General features: G+C 39.8%; 2 protein-coding genes across 2 annotated transcripts in view; one reads left to right on the top strand and one right to left on the bottom strand.

The window, feature by feature from the left end:
* Nucleotides 1-149: 149 nt before the first annotated feature.
* Nucleotides 150-7,955, bottom strand: agpat9l (1-acylglycerol-3-phosphate O-acyltransferase 9, like). Its single transcript, XM_020643877.3, has 14 exons — nucleotides 7,840-7,955; nucleotides 7,327-7,527; nucleotides 7,160-7,226; nucleotides 5,626-5,774; nucleotides 5,374-5,516; nucleotides 4,637-4,711; nucleotides 4,421-4,510; nucleotides 4,237-4,330; nucleotides 4,021-4,136; nucleotides 3,630-3,685; nucleotides 3,340-3,425; nucleotides 3,112-3,240; nucleotides 2,899-2,978; nucleotides 150-2,266 (listed from the first exon to the last, which is right to left on the bottom strand). Exons 2-14 carry the CDS (start codon nucleotides 7,468-7,470, stop codon nucleotides 2,158-2,160), a joined length of 1,338 nt encoding a protein of 445 aa, XP_020499533.1. The 5' UTR covers nucleotides 7,471-7,527; nucleotides 7,840-7,955; the 3' UTR covers nucleotides 150-2,157.
* A 2,615-nt stretch (nucleotides 7,956-10,570) lies between these two features.
* The window catches only part of adamts12 (ADAM metallopeptidase with thrombospondin type 1 motif, 12), a 20,446-nt gene continuing 16,670 nt past the window's right edge, over nucleotides 10,571-14,346 (top strand). Inside the window, exons 1-2 of the mRNA XM_020643861.3 lie at nucleotides 10,571-10,960; nucleotides 11,343-11,710. Coding sequence (XP_020499517.2) covers nucleotides 10,843-10,960; nucleotides 11,343-11,710 — 486 coding nt within the window. The 5' untranslated portion in view covers nucleotides 10,571-10,842. The remainder of the gene's footprint in view (nucleotides 10,961-11,342; nucleotides 11,711-14,346) is intronic.

Genomic DNA, 14,346 nt, shown 5'->3' with positions numbered 1-14,346 from the left:
TGTCTGTGCCCAACAATCACAAAGTTTTAATAAAATGCAATTAAATAAATGTTAACCAGAGACACTAATCATTTAATGTGACAACAGGTTGTGAGATCAAGTTGCTCTGACAGGAGAAACAGTTGTATCAGAGAAAACCAAAAACCACGCAGCTTTATTACCTTTTATTGCACTGTGATAAAAGCAGCTTCACTTTAAACGCTGCCTGTCTGGATCAACATGAACCTCTTTGTCATCTGAACTGTGTAGAAAGAGACGACACAGACGTGAGGCACTAATCAGGCTCATAAATATTTCACTAAAACATTTGTTTCTTCTGGCTGGTTTACTAAAATAAAAAGGGGGGGGGGGGGGATGTCACATTTTAAAGAAATGCTGCTGTTCACATAATTTCATTGTTAAAAAAAAATCAGACTCATCTTTAATACTTGGCACTCGCATGATAACTTGTTTTCATTGTTGATGACATTTGCAGATATCAGGAACTGAAAAAGAGGAACAAAGTTACCTTGTTGCCAGTAAGTACTGACATAAAGAAAAGGCACATAACTAAATTCAAACACATTCTTGTACTGTGACAGTGAGTGAGTGACATTTGTTTCTCAGCAGAACGTGCAGGAAACAGTTCCAAGTGTTCAGCAGGAGGATGAGGGTGAGAACGCTGACATTTCAAAACAAAATAAATATGAGGATTGTGTCATCATATACATAGTTACAGTGATTTTAAAACAAATCCTTCTTGAATCTTCTCTTAGTAGCCACAGAGGAGACCACACATACCAACTGCAGCACCAAGGATCAAACTTCAGGACAAGAATCCAGTGAAGAGAAATCCAAGAAGTCTAAGCTGTGTGTTCTCCTTTAAGGCCGTCACACCTTGTGTGGACATTTAATGAACTCAGCATCTCACGCTCAACACTTGAATGTATTATTTAAGTGCCAAACCCACATGCCTGTTGTGTCCTTGCTTTAACTTTGTGCTTCTGTTAAAAAAAATAATAATGAGTGATCAAAGATAACCAACACCGTGCACAAAGTTTGATTTTACACAACTTAAAAAAGGAACATTTTTGTGAATCAGTGTTGAATTCAATTAGTGATTGTTCAAGCTATTTGTCTTTTAGCTAGCACCTTTTTTTTTCTAGAAGCTTATTGGTTTTAATTTTGTTGCAGATAAATACTTCAAGATCTAAAACAAATGTTTAAATGCTGCTAAATTTATAATCACCTCATTATGGATACAGGCGTTTGTGTCGTAAGTTGTAAAATGGAAGTTACCTTTCCCTTTTGCACAATCACACCATAGGTGTTGAAATTGTAAACTAGGGCTGTCAAAGAATTACATTTATTAATCACAATTAATCGATAAAATTCAATAGTTAATGACAATTAATCATATTTTTAATTGCATGTTTGAAATTCCATTATTTCGCATTAAAAATAAAAATTGTTGGGTTTTTATTTAAAAAATTAGAAATATTAGAAAAAAAAAGCTTAAGCTGCTTTTTGAAACAAAGTAAGGACCTCCTTACGACATAAACTTAAAGGGGAAAAGGAACGTCTTATGGATCAAAAACTAAGTGAAACAGCTCAAAGGAACAGTACAAAAGTGAAATGTATGATGTCATAAGGTGGATATTATTTTGACTCGTAAACTGTGCTGTCTTGCAAGTTTTTTTCTAAAGTGAAATGAGACGTTCAAAGATGCTTTTCCATCAGTGTGACTACAGGGAGACACTGAGGAGGCTTCTCCACTGTGCGCCTGAAGGGACAACATAGCATGCGATTAATCGCGGTTTAAAAAAATGAATGCATTAACTTCAGACCTTAATTAATCGCGATGAACTAGTTAACGCTGACAGCCCTTTTGTAAACTAAAATTTGTTTTAAAAAACAATCTACAATCACACATCATTTCAAAATACAATCACAACAGCAGTTTCTGCGTTTTGCAATGTCTGTTTCTCATGAATTTCAATATTGCACATGAGATTTCTGCGAATGTCTCCGACTCTCCTCGCTGAAGTTGTACCTGAGGTTTCACAGTGTGTTTCAAGTCCACTCGACATTAGCCTGAGTAGAGGAGAGAGGCTGGTTTCCAGTGTATAACCTCCAAAGGACAGGGCTGAGATTTTGACTGTGCACTTGATCTGGATCTCAGTCACTGTGGCCGCTGCTGTCGTCTCCCACCACCATGCTACTGTACTGCTTCTGCTGCTGCTCCTTAAAAGACTCCTTCACCTTTGCTCTCTTCAGGCCTCCGTCCCTGCAGAGACGGACAGGCAGACACAGGACACACTGAGAGAGGTGCTAATCTTTATACCGCTGATCTTGTTCCATGTCAGTGAATATTACTCTGTTATTTAATGTTTGACTTTCAGTTATATTATGTATAAAGGTTATATTAGACGTTCTTCTGTGGACGGTATTTAAAAAGTAGTCCCATTTGGAGAATTCAAAGCTTCATAATAAAGGATTCTCACACAGCTGTTCTGATAGAATGTAATAAAGGTTAAAGGGAAAATGGGTACATTTTATAGTCATTAATCTTAGGTTATTCTAAGGAGTATTTTTGAGAGATTCTTCATATATAATCAGTTCCTTTCAGACTGTTTCCAGTTAATGAGAGAAGAAAATCCCTCCAACACAATTATTTAGAAATATCACATCAGATAGAGAGAGCTGTCATGCTGAAAAAAACCCAATATTAATCTTGGGTTTGATATTGCTTGTTTTTCAAAGAGTACTACAAAGCTTGGATTAGTAGACGGCATGATACATATAGTTAAAAGTTCGAGTGCTGTTATATCCTGTATCAGCACTCATAAACCACCTTTTGTCCTGTCACCGAATTACTCAGTCAGAAGTAACTGTTGTAAAACATAGAAACAAACTTACCACTGCAGATCTACCAGCCCTCCCTGGTGGGCGATGGCCGACTTTACTCTGTTGGCAAACTGGACAGCACCTTCTCCCTCCTGCCATTTTAGAAATACAACAAAAACAAAGTCAGTCTACTGTGATGTGTGTCTATGAGTGTGTTTGCGTTTGCAGCAGGGCGAGGGTGGCACCACGGGGCTGTACACGTGCCTCAGCACATGTCAAACCCACCTGTTGATGCATGGCTGGCAAGTACCACACGTTACAGACGAGTGCCCAGCTGGTCATCATCCTTAGCAGGTAACTGACCATACTGTACTTAGAACTGTTCCAGAAAGCATCTCCAAATTTTGGATCATACTGAGGAGAAGAAAAAAAAAAAAACACAGAAGCTGCAGTGAGGATCTGAACTTAATAAATACAAGGATGTGGTTTTAAGGACAGTCAGGACCGAGGTACCTTAATGGCTACTGGGTATATTGTTGCGCCAATTTCAAAACTTCCTTTCTTGAACATCATGACAGATGTGTTGTTGACACAGGTTCCTATGGAAACAAGACATGAGGAGATGAAAGGGGGGGGGTCGAGTTGTGTGAGCTCAGTCCAAACTTACCTTAAGAAGCTGCTCATGTGTCACTGCACAGAGGCCAACAAAAACAATCACCGAGTCTTATCTTTGATGATACAAGAGACGGACAGAAAACAAACATTGCTGAAGTTACTCTACCTCTCTACATGGTTACACTTACCCTCCGGGAATATCAATATGGGAAGCTTTGTCTTGTCATTCACATGATCCGTCAACCTGGAAGCAGCACAAAGACGTAATGGAAACCACGTCCTTCCTATATAAATATCTCCACAGTGCACCTTTGATGAACTCTTTCACATTTGGGACAATACATCAAACATCTGGAACATGTGCCCGAGTGAAGATGTGGTATGAGTAGATACTGGAAACTGTATGAGTCACTGTTCAGTAGCTGCTTTTCCAAAAACATATCTGTTCATGTTTGAATAGTAAGAGATATGGAAATCTTAGAAGATTTCACTGCCAGGAAAAAGACGCAAACCTCCCGACGTGCCAGAGCAGCCACATACTGTTAATGTGTTGTTCCACATGTGCTGAAGTTTACTTACCTTTTGGTCACTAGGTGGCGATCTTTCATTTCTGCTCTCTCGAACCAGACATGGGGACAGGACCTCACCATGGCTCTCTGGATCACTCCCATTAATCCTCCATGAACCTGACCCACCTGATTAACACATTTTTTTAATTTTTTTTTTTACAATTATGGCAGAACAATACAAAATGATTTAGAATGATTTGTTAAATGTGACTAATGAAGTGTTTACCATAGCATAACAGCCATCATTGCAGAGAATCACAATGTCGATGGGAGAGGTGTGATTGGCAACACAGATTCCTCCTTTTTGGGGTTTATTTTCCCTGTTGATATGAGGGGAGCACATGAAGTCAGCGACAAAAGATAAGACTCGTGTTTGTTAGTTTGTTAGCACATTGTGAACGTTCACTTACCTGTTGTGATATCTGATGGTGGCAGATAGTCCTCGAGCACAGATCCTGTAGCACATCACATGGACCCACTCACTGAGCCAGAACTTAATCCTAAAAAAAAAAAAAAAAAAAAAAAAAGAGAGAGAACAAACACTTAAAAAGGGAATCACTTTTCATGAGACAAAAAGTACGATATTGTGTATGACTATTATTTGGATGGATGAAGTTCGTAATCACCTCAAATTCGGGAGTAATCCCACTGCAGATGTTCCTATGACCAACCAGGTGAGACCAATGCAGGCCAGAGCTATCCTGGAGAAAGAGAAGCACAAGTATTTCACTTTTTATTTTCATAAGAAACACCAGGCTCTAGCTCTGTGCTTAACACAAAGTCGTCAGAGCTTTTGATCCTTCCCCCCAGCCTTTGGATATAATGAAAACTAAATAAAGTACGGGGGGAAAAAAAAAGGCAAAGAAGTTTAATAGCAGAGGTCTTTAAGGTTAAACAAAGTCTGATATCTGGTAATGAAATATATGGCTAGTTTGAATATACCGATTCATGACAATGAGGCAGAACAAAATCTCGACAATTTTGCGGTGCATAAATGAAGTAACTAGAATAGAACAAGAAGTTTAAAGTTTGAAGTACATCATCTACTATCCTATACATGGCAACAAAATGTACAAAGGCACATAACACACATGTTGAGACGTTAAATCCTAAATGCTTGTTGAGGCTAAAAATCAAACAAGATGTCGTATCATTAGTCATATAAAATAATACAGCTTTTAAGGCACTGCTGTTCAGACACGGAGGCCATGTCCTCTTCTTATATAAAGTCTAAGACCAAAGCAAACACCTGATTCCAGACCTCATGCCACACAGACAATGTTTCTGACTAGAAGTTAATGCCGCACTTGTATCACCACAGCTTCACTTTGCAGTAAGAACACTTGATTCAATGTTGATATACCTGAGTGGGGCAAGGATGCAGTATCTCAAAAAGATGCCGATGCCGTAGACCAGCGTCAGCTTCAGACTGATGTACTGGAAGTCGTTAGTGCGAGTCAGTAGGTTCCAGGAAACCAGCTCCTCTGAACTGAAACGCTGGGTCACCTGTAGTTTCAAAATAAATGGTATCAAAAATGAGACTAGCAGACTACGGCAGCTTTAAATAAAAGACTTAGGAGAAAATAGTGTCTTTAGGTATTAAGTGAAAATGTACCTCATCCTCTACAATGCTCTCAATTCCTCGCCGGTTGAAATAGAAACAGTCGCTGAGAGTAAAATCTCCACCTATGGATGGTTTAGGGCGACTGCGTCTAAGTTCCTCTAACTCCTTCTCCATAGAGCCATCTTCCCTCTGGATGAGACCTGACACACACGCACACACACACACACGCACACACATGCACACGCACAATTTAATGACATGAATGATTATCTTCATACCAATTTCAGAGATAAGTTAGCCTAACCACATCTTCTCAGATTGTGTGTAGGTAGCATTGGAAAAGTTAGTTTGAGTCAGTAGAAGATACAAATCAGTTCATTTATGAGCATGTTCTTTGAAGAACATGAAAATCAATTATTTTCATCAGAAACATAAAACAGAGGTCAATGAATTCACATCAGAAAATATAGGCCTCCACATGAACCACAGGCTCTGATACAGCAGGATAGTGTGTTGTTCTGTGTCTCTCATTGCAGCTGCCACAGAAGTGTGTCAATTTACAACGTGACCTTTCACCTTCTGCACTGAATAATAATAGGAGGGCTGAGCTGTTCAGGGGCCAATCTCAGCCAATCAAGGCCATCCTGCCTGGGATCTGACACCACGCACAGCGCAGTTACCCTACATTATCTGATCACCCAGGATGCAAAGTCCAAAACCTTGAATTGAAATCAATCAAAACTTTCAGAATAATGTCTAATGCAGCTCTTTTTCAACACTTCCTGTTCCATCCTCCATCCTCCACTCCGAAGATCAGTATCAACTTTTTTTATGAAGTTAAAATAGACTTTGGTTATGCCACTTGTTGTTTACTGCACATATTGCATTGGTTTTTTTTTTATAGATCTAATGTGACACAGGGACTGCCAATGAAAACTAGCCTTGCAGTGACCTCAGGTGAATTAACATCTGATTGAATTTTGATTTGTGTACATGGACCTTTACAAATAAATGAATATAACACTGGATTTCTATGGACTCTTCAAATGCCTCTTTTTGCTGACATAACTAGGATTCTTTTACGAGTTACAGCTTGAAGACTGATAAGGAGTTGAGTAATTTTGTCTTGGTAGATAGGCAGAGTACCTAGAGCAAGTTCACCTTGTTGCCTATCATAAAAGTTCCAAAGTTAACTGAGTTATGGTGCCAGAGAGACTCACACCTGAAGTCCAAAATAAAACGGCCACAAAGGTCACAGAGATCTTGTCCGGTGATAAATGTATCTGTATATGCAGGAACGACACATCCTAATCTACATAGATAATTCAAATCCTGTCTCAATGGTGGATTGTAAATCATTGCAACATGCTTGCTCAGACTTGTCATAGAGTATCTTGTGAAATCCAGTCTTGCAGCTTGACATATATCTGTCACTAAACCTCCATCTTTCACAATAAAGGATATGAGGACACCTTTTCTTTGGAAGAGTACCCACAAAACAAGTATGTCTTTTCTTTATAAGTCTATCTGAATGTATGTCTCTTTCTCTGTTTACCTTAAACATACTTTAAAGTCTTCTACTCACCATTAGAAGCTGAGCCTTTGAGTGTTTGTTCATCTGTTTTTGCTTCCTGTATATTCAGTGTGGCCCACTGTGGAAGAGGAGAAGGGGATGAGAATTTGAGTATCCGTAAATCTTTAAGAAAACATGTCCCGTCCATCTCTGAGAAACAATAACATGAACATCCATACCTCTAGGGTTTTAACCAGGATGTTCATGTAGGTCTCAGAAATGCCCAGAGAGAAGCCAAACATGGCTGGGATCATGATGAGGCTGATGATGAGGTACAGCCAGATCTTCATGACCCAAAGGGCCCCAGACCAGAAATCCTCCATCTCCTTATTCCTTGAGGTGTTACAAGAGCAGCCCTGTGGCTCAGATGTAGTGCAGTCCTGCAAATGGGGTCCCAAGAAGGTAATGTCATGTATATTTAACCCACCACAAAAGTAATACAATCACTTTTGAGTAAATACCAGGCAAGATAAGTCACCACAAAGACAAGTGAAGCATGAAGATTAGAGGTAGAAAAATGTTAGAGAGGAGTAATGCCTCCACAGGTCACAGAAACACACAGTGACAGCACTCACAGACACACTAACGATCACTATCACATGTACTATAGAAACTATAGACACAACTGCGTTTTCTTCTGATTGCTACAATAAAAAGTCGCATTTAGTTCGAGTTGCAGAGGCTTATCTTACCTGTCACACTTGAGTCCATGTTCTTTCTTCCTGGAGAATAACTCAAAGTAGTGAGCTGAGCCCACAGAGTAAGCACGCCCATTTACTACTAGAACAAAGTTCACGCTTCAGCGCCCGACAGCGCCTCCTGCGGGCACAAAGGGAAGAGTGGAATAGTAAAACCTACTAATACTTGCTAATGGAAAGAAAATATTGTTAAACTCGTGGGAAAATAAATGCCGAGCATGGAAATACTGCCCGCCAGCCAGCACAGTGAACCTGTAAATAGAATGGGCTTTAAATGATATTTGAAATTCAAACTTAATCCCACACAGGAGGAATTTTACATTTCAATGTAGAAACATTCATATATCTGTGATTTTGGTTCTGATTCTGTTGTGTTACTGCATTGTGTAAAGTTTTCTAATCTCACATTTTCTTCTAGTATATGAAGCTCTCCTATGAAAACTGCAGAGAAAGTGTCCTGAGATTAAATGAAGAAGAAAATTGAAGCAAAATAAGGTTTTGGTTCAGTCTTGGTGCTGAAAATGGTAGAATGCTATTTTTAAAGACATAGTTCACTTACTTGGTTATTCAGGAAGAATATCAACTTTATGTCATTGTTAAAGTCATTTATAATGTAATCATTTTCAGTCTATACTTATTTGAGAGCATCGATCTCCCACCCAGCTGTTAAGATGCTGACTTGAAACTGACTCATTTTTGGAAACAGTAATGCTAATGTCATTAAAACCTCCAAGCCTGTCATACTTATCACTCACCACAACAAGAGGAAGCCTTGTGAGTAATCATGTCTGTATAAAAGCCTCTCCTGTATGAATAACAAAAGGTCCTGATTATTTCCCAGGTTCAGACATTTCACAGTCTGTTGCACATCACTGTAACAGAGGCCATCAGGGGGTCAGTTTGGGTAATGTCTCTGGGAGTGATATATATGGATGATTTATATTACGCTTGAACTTATTCCAAAGAGCTTGCTGTATGCATATTTGGAAATGATACAGTTTCAAAAAGAGAACTGGCTGCCTGCCACAGAAACAAAAAAGGAATGCAAGCCCTACGTTACATTTTTTAATCAAATCTTTATTTGATCACTTGGAGGCATCACGACAATTTGTGTGCAGAGATCTTTTTTCTATTAACTGTAGACATTCCATATAAAAAACACCAGTAAACAACAAGGTATTTCTCCTTAAATGTCTGGGCGTGTAAGTTCCAGTGAGGCAGTGCTTTTTTGTTCTAAAATAGCTCTTTTTTTTATCCTGAAGCCTCGACACAAAGCGCTTACAGCTCATGTTGCATGCTGCTTTTGTGGGTCTTGTTGGGGAACACCCTAACTTGGCCCATTACACATACATGTGTGGAACTTTGTAATATCAGTGGCTTATTTCAAGTAAGTTATTTTTAGCAGGGCTCTAAATCTTACAAAATGACCCCTTTCCTACCCCAAAGAAGATGTCCATGAGATTAAAAAAAAAAAACAATTATGCAGAAGGCAGTCAGTCTGTGAGGTCAAAACTGCAGGACCTTAAAAAGCTTTGAAAAACTCATTCATATCTTCCTTGTTTCACATTTGCCAAGCTTTAAAACCTTTGCAAAATAAACACTGTATGTCTATGGGGGAGAGAAAGGGCAGGAGGAAATGTGTCATGTCTTAGCAGCCATTTAGTCACACATAAATCTGTTTCTGGTTTAAGTATTAGACAACTGAACAACAGAACAGCAGTATTTACTTAGGATAAGCCTCAGAAGAGCCCTAATTCCTGAGCGCTGTGCCATTGTTCAGAGGGACTTCACATTTGATTTGGAAACAGTAAATAATGTCCTGCTTCAACCTTGTCTCTTTTTGCAAATAGTTTGTGTATGACCTTTAATTCTAGGACACAGGGCTGCCTGTAGTGGGCTTCTCCATTATGCACTGAATACATTAGAAGGTATCTCACAGGAATTTATACTGCATACTTTGTTTTACTTTTGCAGTGTAACTCAATGAGAGTTGGAAGTGGAAAATATATATTTTCACAAGTGTGAAGGAATTATTGGCATCCAGTCCTGCTCTGAAATCTCATGCCCCATGGTCGATCAATAAACACTCATATCAAATGAGTTGGAGAACGGCAGAAAGAGCTTCTGGAGAACATTGTTCATAAGCTACAGCAGCAAAAAGGAATGAACAAACATTTGTCCTTCTACATCAGTAAAAGTGAAGAATGTTTGCACAGGATGTCTATTGTTTGACTTTAAGATGTTTCACTCAAATTAAGAGATCTGTAGAGCTTACAAAAAACACAGACATTTGGCATATTTAAATTAGATAATGCATACTTTTAAGTGAAATGTTTTTGGATGTTTCATCAAATATTTTTGCATTTAGTGAAATGTTTTGGTATTTTTTTTTTTTTTTTCAATCATTAAATGTTTTTGTGCAGTTGACTTTCAGGGTCACCGTACTCAGGCCTTTATACAAAAATGTCCAAATATTAACTTGATGTAGTTTCAAAGTTAGAGTAGGCCTACTACTGTAGCACCGTGACGTCACGAAAGAGTGTCTCTCTTTATCGCTAAAGTATGGCCCAGGCTATTCTCCTAAATGCTCCATGTAAGTTTGCGTGAGCGTTTTTGGGAGAGGCAGTAGATAAATAGTAACGCCTGCAGGATTTAATGACAAGTCTCGACACAGGTCGGGATGAGCTGCTTTTCTCAAGTCATTCAAATGAAGCGTCCTCCTCCTGATCTCCTGCTCTGCTCCCCATTGCTCCTGTAGAGGAAAAGTAGACACTGGCCCCACTGCACACTCCTCCCCTCCTTCCTCCTCGGAGCCGGAGCTTTCTCCCTCTTTAAACCATGATCTGGCTCCCAGTGCTTCTCGGTGCATGTTTCCCTTCGTGAGGGCAGATTTCTGGGCTCGTTTCATGACATGACACAGTGCAGCCTCCTTCATGCCACTGGAACTTCTCCGTCCAGGACTCTTTCGCAGTGCTTTGAGTTTTGGTTACATGAAATATGCGATGTTCGCAGGAGTGCCCGGTTCTCTTGCTGTTACACTTTGTTTTCACTTTGGCAGCCGGCCAGGAAGACCTCACCGACTCCGGCAGACTCCTCTCGCTTTTTGCAGAGCAAGGTCAGTGTGGTGCACACAATGCAGAAGCAGCCTATCTGAGCATGAATGAGGTATAGACCTAAATGCATGACTGGAAAGGTTTGCATGATGAGGTGTATTTCAATGTTGCCACTTGCACTGAAGCTAAAACGTGTGAAATAATTACACCACTCAATAAAATGAAAGGACCAGACGAAGTTTAAACTTGAATGAATGTATTTTTTCAGTGTTTAAAAGTTGACATCCAGCAAGCTAAATCACCATTAAACTTAACAACTTCCGACTTTTATGCATGCACAGGTGTGCTTTTGCAGAAATGAGTTCCTATACATTTTAAGATGCACATGGGTTTCATATCGTGTTTTTATTTTTTTTATTTTTTTTATCCAACACTATTCTGCAGGTCAGTCTTCCCTTTCTGAGTCAGACCTTTCGATTGTCCACCCAGTAAAATCAACCGCTGATGGAGCCTTCATGTCCCACTCTCTGTCTCACCACTTTAATGGTGGGCGAGTCAGGCGTGACCTACGACCCCAGGCTCTGGAGGGACAGGTTTACTATAAGATCCACTACAAAGGTCACGCTTTACTGTTCAATTTGACTGCAAACAATCACCTGGTTTCAAGTGACTACATCCTGGAGAGGAGGAACGGAAGCGCCAACAGGACGGAGCAGCATCGTCTGCATGAAGGGAACCCCTGCCACCTCCTCGGCACTGTGGAGGCATCTGGTGCGCTAGGAACTGCTGCTATTAGCACATGTAAAGGCCTGGTAAGGAATCACATGCGTAACAAAGCAAAAAAGCTCAATTTAAACATTTTCATTCATTGCATCTTCTGATCTGCATGACACAGAATCGTCCCCCTTAAACCTGCACTTTAAGTCAAATCTGGAGTGATAGATGTTTGTTTTTTTACACACGAGAAACAGGGCATCACTCTGGGAAGCTGGTATGTGGAGTAGGCAGTCATAGGCTGTTAAACAAACCCCTTCCATCTGACAGTGCCCTATGTGTTCGTTTGCCCTTCAAAGACTTCCTGACACTATTTGCAGAACGACTGTGCTGCAGACCCGCTGACGGCTGCAGCTTCTTGGCCAACCATGAGACCCTTTCAGTCTTCTTTGTCTCTCAGATGTTTTTTTCCTCACTCATTTACTCACTCTGCTCTCTGGTCCTGCAGACACTCTTTGCATGCGGACGTCAGCTCTGCTTTGTTGCACTGTGAGAGAAAGAGTCGAAGTAACAGATTGTGGCATTTCTTTTTTATAGACTGGTGCAGTACGCTCAGGCAGATGGAGGGATGGGGAAAAAGGGCCATACATTTTGGTCACAGAATTTGTTCTTTATTATACTTCGAGAGTCAAGTTTAAATCAAATAAGTACTTCATCTTCAAAGGAGAGAAAACAGCTGGAGAGCAGAAAGGCAAAAGAGAACATTTCTGGGGAAGCATATGGTGCTCATTGGGCGTCTTGACTGACTTTCACCAAGTTTGTGTTTGCTCAAAAACCACTTTTTCAGCTCTTTTAAACCAATTTTTCAAAAAGACCAAATAGGAAGAGGTCATGGAAATAGAGGATTTCCCATCTCTGAAATGATGGGATGTGTCAGTTTTAGTCCGAAAGAATGTTTAGCTGTTCATGTCTGACTGTGTCACAGCAGGAATGCCTCTCCTGCAGAGTCTTGCCTCCTGCCTCTCTGTTATGTTTGTGTGGTTACAGTGCCTCGATCTGCTAAATCCTGTATATGCAGTTCATTCTTTACATCTGACTAAGAACATCCAGACTAAAATCAATGCCAAAACCTAACTAAAAGTATGTTGCATCACTCTAACTTTTACTAAACTACAACCTACCACATTCAGAGGGATTTTTCTGCAACCATTAGTGTTACAGTTTGCCCTTTCTCTTAAAGCAACCCAGGAAACCACTGTGATATATTAGAGTGATTTTCTGTAGTGTGGAAGGAGTTTATGACATCTAAAGCCACAGAGAGAGCACTAAACAGAAAGACTCAGGCAGACAGATGTTAGAGGGAAACCCTGCCAGCTGCTGTGGAGGTCATTGAGCCTCAGGAGACGGATAGAGATGGACTGCTTTAAAATATACAGTCATGATAATCATTTGCTCATGTAGCTAAACAATGGAGTCCCCGAAGCTGTAGAAAAACATAAAACATAAAAAAATGTCAAACCTTTTCCGTTGGCTTCCATTAGTAGGAGGGTACTTTTCCAAGAGGCAAAGCCCTCTACGCTTTGGCCGCAGTTTGGACTCCTGCAAGTCATCCCCTCTCTGTTCTCTCCACATTTCCTGTCAGTTATCAGCTTTAATAAAGACAAAACGCAGCACTAAATCACAGAGCCCAATTTGACATAAACGGACTGCTTGTTTTATTTAACAGACAGTCTAAAACCCAAAGACTTTTATATATATATATATAAAAAAGAAAAGCCGAAAGTTGTATTGTTTGAGAAGTTCAAAACAGAGTATATTTGACATTTTGCATGAAAAAGAATAGAAAATATCTCATTTTTGAATGTTATTACCACTGAAACCTCTATCCTTGTAGTAATAGACACATTGACTTATCAATCGAGCTGTTGGTCAAATTATTCCTCCTTATATAGTAATAATAAGTCAAAGATTGTTTCTAGAAGACATAACTGCTCAGGTCCAACTCAGATTTGATCCTTATAATCATACTGTTTTTGCCGACTCCACACTCAAATAAAACATGGCTTCAGTGGTGAAGCAAATGGACTAGCAATACGATTGCACACAAAGAGTGCTTTGAAGTAGCTGCACACATGCCATAAACAATCGTTTTAGTTTAGTCAGATGGTTTGTATAACCTAATCGGTAATCTGGCTGTGTTTTGTGTGCTGAGCAAAAGAAAGAAAGCCTGTCAGAGAAAAGTTGATGAAGAAATATTTAAGAGCCACAAACTTGAGCAGCTTCGTCATCATCACCTTTGCACGGTGTCATTCAAACTCTGGCTTCTGTCAAGAAAAAGGTTATAACATGCGCTCAAACAAAAGGAGCTCTGCCAAAGAGAGCAGTATCGAGGTTACTTGTAATTGTTTCTTTACAAAGTTCAGGTTACTGTTCACCTTCACTGCTGGCCTGTACATGTGAGAAGCAGAGTAATTGGGTGGAGGCTGCTGTCACTGTCCCGTCTATGGAAAACCTTTATGGAAGCAAAACCAAAGCCTTCCCAGCAGTCTTGAGTGATCCCTGAGGCATAACATGCTAGTTCAGACCCATTATATCCTCACTTCAGTGCATGTTTTTTTTCGCACTATGCAGATGAAAAATGATAATGTGTTTGACCTCTGTGGAATAAATGAGCTCTCGGGCGAAATTATCCTTTGAAGTATAAGAAAAAAATGAATGCAAGTAGGAGCGGTGA

The sequence above is a fragment of the Labrus bergylta genome, chromosome 2 (assembly GCF_963930695.1).
Source record: "Labrus bergylta chromosome 2, fLabBer1.1, whole genome shotgun sequence".
Taxonomy (NCBI): Eukaryota; Metazoa; Chordata; class Actinopteri; order Labriformes; family Labridae; genus Labrus; species Labrus bergylta.
This window is presented reverse-complemented; position numbering and strand designations above follow the sequence as displayed.

Coding starts and splice junctions, on each gene's coding strand:
- agpat9l (XM_020643877.3), bottom strand. CDS start 7,470: ATGGAGGATTTCTGGTCTGGGGCCCTTTGGGTCATGAAGATCTGGCTG. Junction 7,227..7,326: donor TCCTGGTTAAAACCCTAGAG/GTATGGATGTTC, acceptor CCTCTTCCACAG/TGGGCCACACTGAATATACA. Junction 2,979..3,111: donor TGCCAGCCATGCATCAACAG/GTGGGTTTGACA, acceptor CTAAAATGGCAG/GAGGGAGAAGGTGCTGTCCA.